General features: G+C 36.5%; 1 protein-coding gene across 4 annotated transcripts in view; it reads right to left on the bottom strand.

Moving 5' to 3' along the window:
* GRIA4 (glutamate ionotropic receptor AMPA type subunit 4) overlaps positions 1-12,455 on the bottom strand; it is a 211,437-nt gene that overhangs the window by 33,172 nt on the left and 165,810 nt on the right. For all 4 annotated transcript variants that reach the window (XM_053969887.1, XM_053969883.1, XM_053969884.1 and 1 more), the window contains exon 13: positions 8,857-9,104. In XM_053969887.1, the coding sequence (XP_053825862.1) occupies positions 8,857-9,104 (248 nt within the window). The remainder of the gene's footprint in view (positions 1-8,856; positions 9,105-12,455) is intronic.

Raw genomic sequence — 12,455 nt, 5'->3', positions numbered from 1 at the left:
AGCAAACTGTTTTTCAGGTGCTATTTGTACCCTAAATGTCATTTCCACAGAGAGGTATTGTTCAAGCTGCTGAGATGCCTTTCAGCAGCCTGCTCCCTTGCTTCGGTCTACCTCCAATTTACCTGAACAATTATTATCTTAGTGGGATCGGCCTTTAAGTTGTCGGGAACTGTACCATCAACTTCAAAGGGCAGTTCCTGGGACTTGACACCTAAACAGCCAGAGAGTTGTAATAAAAAGAAAAGAGAAAAATCATAATGAGCAGCATTGTTAAAATATAAAGGGCTGCATCTTGCCCTCTGCTGAGATGCTTTACAAGGGATTGGGAAAATGGCAGGGAAAAGGGCAGGAGAAAATTATTTCTGAAGTGCCAAGAGGAAGCATTTATTTCTCAAGGGATCTATAGACTGGAAACCATAACCTTTTGTATCCCACTGGCATACAGTGGGGATTAATGTTTATCAAAGGTTTGTAAAAGTCCAGAAAATCAGTAAGATGTGTGCACAGCAATGGTATCAGTATTTTTGAGACATTACGGCCTTTGCTGATAGTCTGAGGTAAGTTCATTGGTTATACTTGACTATAAGCCCGTCTTTACCTGTCAGAGAATTCAGCAGTCTGACAAATTTCATTTGGATAGATTTGTTATTGTGAAGCTCCTATCCTGTTTGCATTCAAATCATTCTGAAGCAGACAAGCAAGAAAAGAACTCTGATCTTTTTGCTGCCTTGATTTCTTTCTGATTGTAGAAAACAAACATGTTGTTGAACTTTTCCTGGTGCTTACTATCTCATATTGGCCCAATGCTTCTGTAAGACAGTAAAGAAATTTTTAGTAATCACTTAATATCAGAATGAGAAATCTCTTGTATAAATAGCTTGTAAAAATATTTTTTTTAAAAAAGCCTCATTGTGCTTTTAAGCAAATACTAAAGCATAAGATACAGAATGGTAGCTTCATCTTTTACACTGATTATACTGCTAATTTAAATATACCTATTGCCACTGAAATTTTTAGGAAAAAAACCAACCAAACAAACAAAACCAACCTTTCTAGGAAATAGTTTTACTGCTGTTTCCATGCTCTGTTCTTTCACTCCTGCTCAGAAACACTTCATTTCACAACTTTTGTCACTAAAATCCCAAGACTTCCCTTGAGTAAGGAGCAGGATGATACTAGCAGAGAGGCACCAGAACCTGACAGTGTGACCAAGATGGGAGCTAAGCTTCTTGGAAGAGCTTTGTCTTCCATCAGTTGCTTCTACTGTCATTTGTAGTGTAGGAAAACAGAAATGGCAGCAGAACAAATTCCTGTGACTTTTGATTTCTCCTCCAAACCACAGACAGCTTTGTTCAATTATGAATCATCCCTGAGAGCGAAAACTTCCTGCTAGTGGCAATGAAGAAACAGGCTCTGTGAGGCAAGGCAGGTCAGAGATGGCTCTTTGAAGTACTTGAAAGATAGAGTGATTTTATTCTCCCTCAGGTCACAGAAAATTCAGCAAGGACATTAATGAGTTGTTTTCTTTCAAAGAGACAAGTATCAGAAATTATCTCAATAGCACTGCCATTTGCTGACTTAAATGAGAATTATTACAATTTCCTTCCTCTATAAGTAAAAATTGCAAGAATGGGCAAAACTCTTTCAAGTAGAAAATTTTGCCTCAATACATTTGCTTGTACGTCTTGCAGGGAATCTTATTAGTCATCAAATTTTCCTTTTTTTTTACTGCACTATTTTTGCACAGGGAAGACCCTTATCTTGATTGAAAATTATGAGATTAATCCAACAAGCATCACTGGGGAACAGAGCAAGGTGGGACTCAAATCTCTATTCCCAAGGCTTTATATTTACTTTTTAAATAGATACTCTGTTTTTAGACAGAAATAACCCAGGTAACTAAAATTAAGTATGCCTCCCAGGCTCAGCTGAAAGAACAACTTGCTAACATTCATTGTCAGGCTCTCTTCACTGATCTTATTTTGACCCCTGACTTTTATATTTCTTCCTAAGCGGTGGCCCATTCTCTGCCTTTTTACCTAGTAAGTGTTATTTTCAGTTGATAAAAAACCCAACAAGCTCTGAAGGATCTGACTTGCTTGAGAAATATCTCAGCTATAAGCTTTGACACTGAATGGTAATGATGTGGTAATTCAAGCCTTGTTATGCCTACAGTGAAGGGAAAAATATTATGCAAAGTCATACAGTATGATCTAAACCATCAAACAGGATAATATTTATATATGTATAAAATGCTACAGATCACATTCTAGTTTTCATATAATTTTGTATCACAGAAAGAAATGACCTTGGAAAATCCTTCTAGGCTGACTAATATCCTGTTCTTTCAAGTATCAACAGACTACCCCATAACTATGGAGGGGTTTTTGCTTTCTCCAGTGGCCCTTGCTTCAGAAGTGTAGAGGTCAAACTCAGTATTTTCACATCACTCATTTTAATTGTCAAACATCAATTATTCACCAGTTCTTTCTATATCTTCTCTACATCGTATATAAATAACATCAGTTTTGAGGTCCTACGGTGCTTTGCTGAAACGACTGTGAATAACACTGATTAAGGGCAAGACCAGGCATTCCGGCAGGGAAAGGGAAATGTAAAAAAAATCAAACCTGCTTCCTCTGCGTCTCTCCTCACTGTGACAGTTGCTCGTCTTCAGAATGATCTGGGGAGTCCTTTATGTGCCAGTGTTGCCAACCAGAAGACAGCTAACTAGCAAAATATCCATTCTTCTCTCTGGAGTGCCAGAACATGCTCAGAGGCACACAGGCTGCTGGTGTTATCAGGATGACCCAACCACACACTACTTTTACCTATTTTTGTACCTTTCTAGAAACAGGAACATGCCATTGAGTGAAGAATGCAGCCCAGATGCACAGAAACACCAAGATAGAATAGTTATATCAACAATATTGGTTAAAAATTAAAAAAAAATCTATAAAGACCTTTGAAAACTGAACAATATAGGGTACACTGAAGAGTGGTCTAGGGAAATGCTTCCTTTATGATACAACACAGTTTGTACAAGGAAGCTTCACTGATGGGAAAAGTCTGTTTTTCTGAAGTCTATGGATTTCTGCAGTACAAAACCATTGAAAAACAACAGTGGAAGAAGTCCTCTGTAGTAAACAAATGTTGACAGTGTAAAAAAATTGGGAGGTCAGCTCAAACATTTTTCCTAGTTCTTCTCTTACTCAAAGGAAGTCTGTGAATATCATACCTAACCTTTTGTACACACAAATCCAATCTTATAGAAAGCATAAGAAACCAGACCATGCAAGAAGTTTGGGGGGAAACGTTTTTACCTGTCCTTACAGTTGACTACTACATAATGACTCTGATGGTTTTCCTACAGAGCCGGGTGTGAATTACCAGCTCACTGACCTACAGGGTCAGTTATCCAGGGTAAAATGAGAACTGGTGCATATCTCAGAATAATATATTAAGTTCACAATAAACATCTTTGGCAGTGAGTGATGAGCTGGGAATTCCTTCCACAATAAGCTCCTTATAGTCTGGTCTCCAAAAATATTGAGGACAATATTTGATAAAAAATTAAATAGTCCCACTGGAAGAAACTATACTATCATAATGCTATTTTCAGGTCAATGAAAAAAAAAGAAAAGGAAGTATCACTTACCAAAAAAAAAAAAAAAAAAAAAAGGGGTGGGGGGAATATTCCATCCTATGTAAGGTCTGACAAATTTTTTTATGAATGAGCATGCATTACTAAAATAAGTTTTCTTCCAACACTAGATTTCTAATCAACCATACTAGATATATCTGTGAAAAGCAAAGGTAACATTGCCAGCTGTAGTGCCACATTGAAATGAAGCAATGAAAGAATGGTAGTTTTAGATATTCACCTCATAAAAACAAGAAGATGAAGTCACTGAGATCAAGATGGTAGATTACAGAGCCCATGCACACAAAGACTCCCCTCATAACAGATCTTTATCTTATTCCCACAGATTCATTTTTCTTGAAGAAAAACGTCCTTTCACCACAGATCTCTCACTTCTAGGATCAATCTCTTTCAAGTACTGCACATTACATTGTATAAAACAGGAGAATCCATACACTGTTGACACGGCACTGTTTGGATGCCTTTTGCACCCAAAGCATTCTGCAGGGTGCTCCTCCCTTGCACGGGATGGAAACTAAAATCTCTAGCTTCACTTGCATTACAGATTTCTCTCCACAAAAGTTCCTAGAATGATGGCAAAGTTACATGTGCAACACTAGCATCCCTGATGCACCACCCACACTGCACAGCTTGTTAAACATGGTAAAGAACGGATAAAGCGTAAAGAGTCAGTTCATGTCACAAGATGTCACACCAGCAGATATCACCAGGTGGACCTTTTTGCCTTCCACTCCAGAACATAAAGAATTCTTCCTAAAGTCAAACTAAGTTAATCCTTTACTACATAAAAAAATAGAGACTTGAATAATGGAATATAGAATCCCAGGTTCATATATATATAAACAATAACTGTAATTCCAATAGCAGGAACTTACTAGAGCTCTGGATTTCATTAGGTTGTTGAACAAATATCACCAATCTCTAAAACACATTGATGCATCTAGTCAAAGTTTTCCTATTATTTGTCTAAATCTAATCCTGCCATTCTCATCTGCCTGGGCTCAAAGTGTCTCACCAAACACTTATGACCTTGCAGGTTTCACTCATCCATGCTGCATACTTTTGTCTACAGGACAGGACAAATGTCCTTAGTTGAAACAGTAAGAGAAGAAATGACAACTCCTCATTTTTTAGCCCAGCCTCTCATTCCCCTTTACATAAAACAGCTTCAAGGTACAAAAAGCTGAAAAACCTTTTAGTGTGTACCTTTGAGGAAATATTGCCCTTAATTCCTTTTTCATTACCTCTTAGGGTGGAGAACTCTATCATGTTCTTCACTATTCAAACTTATTTATGATGCCTACATATCTAAAACAGAAAAGCAGAGGCATGCAAGGCACAGGACTTGAGTACTACAAGATCTCCAGGTGTTGCCCTCTGGAAACACAGTTACTGCAACTGGCAAGGCAGACGACCCAGGGATGATCCACAATGGCCAGAAGTCTGGCCACAAGAACATCTTCTAATGACAACACTTTAACAAAGGCGGGTCTTGCTAAGCAGACAAGCAGCACTCTCTTAACCACCTTTGAAAGCACCACCTTTGAAGGAAAAAACTCATTAATTCACACTGGGTACTATACAGTGACTTTGGAAGGATACCTACCGTTGTAGCAGGAGAAACAGTAAGAACAGCTGCGTAATGCCATGAGAGAAACTCAATCTTTGCTGTGATGAGAGCCTTTGCCCTCAATCCCACATTCCTTCTCAAACACTTCAGTCTTTTACAACATCATATAGAAATGAATATCACTGAAAAGGATGGAAGGAAGGAGACACACATGATATGTGATGTGGTACTGCCCATTGGGCATAAAAGAAACACACATCAGGCATTTCCCATTCTCCTCCATTCAGTGATATGCATTAATTGTAATACTGCACCAGCACTGAGAATAAATAATTCCAATTAGCCAATAGGTACTGGTTGAACACTGCAGGAGTGTAGCATGAAACCCAACAAGGAAAAGTTTTGACTTAAAATCCACTATCCTGCTCATGTGTACAGTCATGAGCAACAGGGAGACCAGTCCTTGGATCTCTCTGACAGGTGGATTTCATCTGCATGAACCAAGTGATGGGTATGTGCTCTGTAATGAACATGAGCCTGGTGATGTGATGGCAGGGTACCATCCCTAATCCTATACTACAGGAAGAACCACTTTCTGTCAGTTAGATGTGTGAAAATATATGGTCTGGTTCTCCATAGACTCACATCAATTTTATTTAGATGCTACTATATTTTCAGGGAAAAAACTCCTGATTTATATAATTGTAAGTAGGAGGATTAAGACTAAAATACTTCTAATGAAATAGGTGTTCAAACAGTTCAGTGATTAATTTGATATGAATAATTCATTTGGAAAAAATGTTTTTTTCCCTAGTCCTGAACAAACCAAAGATAGCATTTGAATGTTTAAATTTTATATACTACTTGCAATTATTTGTGAAGTACATCAAGTAATTTGTGGTCTACATATAACTCAACTAGGAAATTAGGATTATTAAATAAAACAGAATTTACAATTCCTGTAGCAAATTATGTCTTTTGGCTAATTTATGTAATGAGCTCAGCTAGCCTGCCCTTCATGGATTTCAAGCTGCATGTTCAATATTTGCAATTATCTGTGCAGACAGCAGTTACATAAGTCATCTGATCAGTGATAGAAACACTACCATGTGGGATGCAGCCAAAATAGCAAAAGCAGCATATTCTAAATCTTTAAAATTTAAAAAAATACTGAAACATGCAGATAAAATTTACAGCTGACTCTTTTCTGTTCAAAATCATAGGGGGAGGAAGCATTTCCCCTCTTCTGCAAGTGCTACTCTCCATAGATATACATGAAAGAGGTGGTACAAATATGAGGTATTGCTTGTTCTTTATTTTTATCCAGAACATTAAGTGTGTTGCTTAATGTTTTTAGTAGGTAAGCAGCACTGATGATTTGTTGCTGGGGCTGGAGAGGGAATGGGGTGCAGCAGGAGAACAAGCAGCTTAGCACATGTGAAAGAAAGGCTCAGGAAAGGCATGGACATGGACAGCCAGTCAAGACAGCTTGAAAGAAGATTTGGTCCAATTTTCAAGTCCAGTCGGATTTCCCCTGTTCTGCTTTTTGAAACGTGTTTGAAAGTAGCATGAGAAAAATGACATGTTTTTGATCACCTCACCCTAATCATAGCTTCTGACCCCCAGTTAGACGAAACTATGGCCTGACTGAACTGTCTGGGAGCTTGGTCTTTAGCTGGGATGGAACCACGACTTCACACTGGATCCTTACAATCGTGGTTGTGCTCTTCCTCTCTGCTCTTATTAGTCTTACTAGGCCCTCTTACTTCTAGCTAGACTTATGTCTCATCCCCATTACTCCGATGTATTTTTGTCTAGCTAACTGAACAAACCTGAAATAAGCCCAAATTTGACACAAATCAACTTCCACAGGCTATCAGTGCTCATTATAACAGGCTGTCTCTTGTTGGTATTGAACGCGCTGCAGAAGGAAGGGGAAGGGATTAAAGAACACTATAAAGCACACTTAAAGCAAAGAGCCCACTGCTAGGACATATATGACAGCAGCCAAAGTACTCCTAAAATGTATCCCCTAGCTTTGACTCATTAATGGGCAGCTTTGACTGTCAGCAATGGGCATTTCCTTACTACCCTAAACTGCAGTGCTGCCTACCACTCTTAGGTTGTCTGAAACACTGAAAATGAGATATTAATTTATCAGAAATATAAAATAAAAACCCGGTGTTCTGAAAATATAGAGCAGCCTATCTTATTAGCACTGCTTTCTAACTACTCTATGAGTTCTGGACATATTTTTCTATAGAATTAACATTTTTATTATCATTTTCCCTCTCTCACCTCCTTAATGTTCTCTTACTACTTTATTCAGCAGTGAAAGTGGCAATTTTTAATTCTGAGAGGTACTGAATGTTAAGGACAAAAATTCATATCCAGTAACTGAGATAACTGGCCTGATTTTCCCCTGCACATTTTGCCATGGATGGAAATGATTCTAATGATATTCATTTCACCATCCCTGTAATACAGTTACAGCTACTGATGCTTGTGGCATTGTGTGCAGGTTAAACTGATGAGTTATGAGTGAGTCTAGTTATCTGCATAGCGGTAATGATGTCTCCTCTGCAGTCAGAGACGTAAACAAATAGGTCCTTAGTTACTTCATCCACAGACATATGGCTTCACCTGCACTTGCGACTCTTCCCTTACACCTACTTCCTCCCCTTTGTTTCACATTGTAATCCCTTATCATGAGCACAAATGTGAGAAATGAGGTGCTGAGCACGCTGCAGAGCATTCCTTTTCCCCCACTCATGTGCACCTCATTACTGTCAGGCTCCCTTCAACTGCTAGTTGCTCTTTTGTTTTGAAGAAAATTGGCAAATCTACACTGGAAAATGCAAGTTTTGTTTGCGTTAAACATTAAAGAAACAGAATGGCAAGTACCGCCAATTTTGACACAAAACTGGTACCTTGACTTGTGTCCCCTGACAATTTAAATGAAATGCAAATGGTGTTTCGCCTGTGAATCAAAAACTCTCCTACTTTACTGAATTCATCTGATACCATGAAAAAGAAAATACTGGTGAGTTTGAAGGCAGTACTGAAATGCATAATGCTAGAAACACAAACATTTTTTCTAAATAAGAAGGTGCTTTAGTAAAAAAGTACTTTAATGAAGTTGCTTTAATGAAGGACTAATTACCTCCAAGCACTGACATTTGAAAAAAGATGCTACAAGCAGCTTCTTACTCAGAAATTAGTAGCCAAGATCAATAAACAAAACATAAAATGTAGGCATATTATTGATGCAGATACTGATGTAGATAATGTAAACATAATATTGCTATAAAGGGTTGAATTCCATGAAAAAAGCTGATGAAATAGAATAACTGGTGTTAATTCTATTGAGGCTGACTTCAAGTAGCTAGTGTTCAACCAGTTTGGTTTTTATATGGCCTTGAAACATATGCCAACTATAGCTGCTCAATCCATACTGCAATTAGAAATGGTTACCTTTGTTGATCAAAAAAAAAATGAAATGGAAGAAAAGAAAAATAACATACCATGTTCACACACAAAACAAAAAGAGCTATATCAGGGACATCAGGGAAGGTGGAATACTATAACAACACATTTTATATTGTTATACTATTCCACCCACCTTAATGGAGAACCCTTCGGTGTGGCTACGCCATAGCCTTTCGAATCCAGATTTCCTCCCACTTTCATGGTGTCACATGGCTTTCGTTGCTCAATGTATTCATTCATGGTGGACTCCAGCAGGAAGGCAAACTTGCCCTTGGATTTGCGGACACGAGCTACTCCCTCTGCAGTAGTCCTAGTGAACACTGATGGCTCAGCTGATTTCATGTAGGTCCACATCTTTTCATACACTGCTATTTTTGATCTCTGGAGAAAATCAAAAACAAGTTAGAACAAAAGAATGTTGCAACATTTCAGAATGGCACTGCTCAAATAAAATCAATCATACTTTAACTTTTCAGACATTTGAGGTTGGGAAAATCTTGGAGAAGGGTTTTATTTGAATTCCATTATTTTAAAAGAGACAAGAAATAAAAGTATCAATACTATAGTAGCAAATAATATTTTTGAGTTTGGCTACCCTCTAGCAGTCAAAAAAGAAACCTGCAAAACTGAATTTACTGTTAGATAGAGGAAGTTCACACAGTCAATGTGTTTTAAGGAATGATATATGAATCAGATGTCCACAATAAGCCTGAACTCTTAAGAGAAACAGTAAAATAATCTCCCCATAAATACACAGCTGAATCTTAAAGCATTTCTCTAACACCCACTTCTTCTACCATCAGAACCACAATAGCTTAAGTAAGATTTCTGCTTTCATGATTCAGAGTCCAGAACTGACCTGATTTATATTCAGAAATGCTATACAATATTTGAAAACATGGTTCACAGTAAAAGATGGAAACAGCAAGTTGGAGCAAATATTAAAGGAAGTAAAATGCTATAAGCATCTTTCTTAAAGAATTATGTGTGATTTTAGAACTGCAATATCAGTGGATTTATTTTAAATATTCCGATCCTGCCAATAACTGAGTAAGAAATGTACTTTCTCAAAGAATGAATAAGAATTCATGGCTTAAAGTGCATTAGTTGGAAATTTTTCTGTCCAAGAATGCATGGAGTAACTACAGGTAAATACTTAAGCAAAAATAAAACTACTTCATAAAAAATTAAAGCAAATAAAATTTTTCACTAAAAGAGAGGAATGAAATGCTGTCAGGCTGAGAAGTTTCCCATGCTCATTAGATTCACTCAACAACTCCTTTGCTTCCTCCAGCAATAGGAATACATACATGCAAACCAGCAGTGTGTCAGCTGAACACTACACACTATTTTTATAATAACAGATGGCACTTGTCTTCCCCTATGTATGCTGCAAAAAGGACTTTTTAACCTAATGCTCAAGTCAGCTTTTATTTGAGTCAAGAGGAGTTTCTAGCTAAGCAAGATTTGGTCTATGAGCCTGTTCCTACACGGTGCTGAGCACCCCAGGAAAATATTCATTATTCTAAAGCCCCAAAACAAAGGGCCTTAGATTATTTAAACAAATACCAGATCCTATAATCTTAGTATTATATAAATTAAAAATGGCTTTAAGAAGCCTAGAACTGAGCCTTTTTTATATGTGAGAGTAATTTCCCTGAAGCACTTCTTTTTACCAATTACTGAATGACTGTACTATTACTTAGAAAATAATTTGTTAGGGACCTAAGCCTATCCTGAAAACAAGGGGCATTTAACTAAAACTGTTCAATAAAAATAGCAGAATATAGCAGAACATCATAAATTATGCTTTCCTTTTTTAGTTTGTTTGTATGCATAATTTTATCTTTCTGTCAAATATAATAACATCTGAATCAACAACAGCTGTGCATGTCCATAATCACATCCTGATTTGTCACCTTTTCTTTCCACTCTAGTCACAGCTATTTTACATTTACATAATAGTGGCTGGGAGCAGAATATAAACAAAGCCACCAATGCATTCTTTTTGCTTTACACTGATGTAATTACATGGATTTAAATTTACAGAAAGAAAAAAATGGAAGAGAGTAGTAATAAATCAGTCATAATTTCAAGAGTATTTTCTTGCCTTTGTCTGCCTTCACTTCCAAACATTTCTCTCAACATCCACTAGATCTATTTCTTTATAAAGTAACCATATAATAGGTCACTTTCATTTATAACTTTATGCAGCAAATAAAACAGCTTGATTAGTAGCAGGAAACACTATCCTACATAATTGAAAAAGGCTGCATTTAATTTTTTTTTCTTTTTGAATCTAGTCTCCTTTGCCTATGAAAATAGAAAAATATGGAAAGTCTAGCAAGGTATCTGCTCTCTAACATTTTCTTCTCCCAAACTTTCATTTGTCTGCATTCAATTTCTACATGTCAACTCAGAGTTGAAGGGTGAACTACATGTCAACTCAGAAAATTGAAGGGTGAACTAACAATTATTTTTTATTATCATATGAGGAAACATTGCAGCTTTCCCTGCAGTCAGCCAAGCTGGGATAATTTTCATTTTGGGCTTTTCTGAGTAGAACTGCTAAAACTAACTACTTTCCCACTTGAGCAGTCTGCCTGGAAAATACAACTCTCACTGCATGTAAATCAGAAAATAGGAGTATATAACAGCTAACAGTATCAAAGTTCCTCTTTTTCTTTATGTTTGCTTTAAAATTATTTTCCCTTTTCTGCTTTCAATCCAGATTTAAAACTGGCTGAAGAGGTGTTCAGAGTTTCTGACATTTTGATCAGAAATGACAAAATGATGAGAAAATGTCCTGAAGGCTCATCTTCAGCCAGATAATCACCACTGACAGAAAAGTTACACATGATTCTAATACCAAAAATTAATTGCTTCTAAACCCACAAAATGTTCGACTTGGCACACAAATCTTCTTGTACTATTATTTCAGGCTAAGTCTTAATTTATATATTATGAAAACAGCTTTTGTGTAAATATTGTCTGTCGATATTTTATCTTTCTCCCTGTTTTATGAAAAATATTTTTAGAAATAGCATATAAAGTATCATTAAGAATCACTATATTGTGAGAGTGATTAGAAATCATTTGAAAGTAGAGCTTCAACTGCACCATTTTAAAGAAAGTGATCAACATAGTTTAAATCTTCATTAAGCGTCACATTTTGCATATGCAATAGTATTTAGTATTGGTAGTTAATTTTAAAGTTTACCTCTGTATTTTGAAAGAAAAGAAAAAATAAAAAGAGCAACATTGATTTTCCTTCTTTTTTCTCTTAACCCTTTAAGATTGAAGTGAAAGAAGGGCTGTCGTCTTAGACATTTTTACTCCATTGTAGCATCGTCTCTTTAAAGTGAGAACTTGCATAAAATATTGAATTTCTGTGTTTACTGGATAATTTAAAAGAACCGTGAATTTTTTCTGACCAATATTGTTTCTACATCAAAATATCTGATCTCATTACTTAATACAATGTCTTGTACAAGTAGTTTGAAACTCTTAAGAAAACAATTCCAGTCCTTCATTCTCTACTATTTCTTTGGGAATTGATTTTTGCATTCCATCACCTAACAAATTTGCAAGCACTAGATACTCTTGAAAATGCAACAAGTTAATAAATACAAAGTTACATAAATCTGCCTGACCATCAGCATCATGGTTTTAAGTATCATCACAGCTTCATTCTAGTAGAAAGAACTATTTGTACCCATATATTGTGCTCAT

The sequence above is a fragment of the Vidua macroura genome, chromosome 2 (assembly GCF_024509145.1).
Source record: "Vidua macroura isolate BioBank_ID:100142 chromosome 2, ASM2450914v1, whole genome shotgun sequence".
NCBI lineage: Eukaryota > Metazoa > Chordata > Aves > Passeriformes > Viduidae > Vidua > Vidua macroura.
Note: the sequence above shows the minus strand (reverse complement) of the source record. Positions and strands in the feature narration are given on the sequence as shown.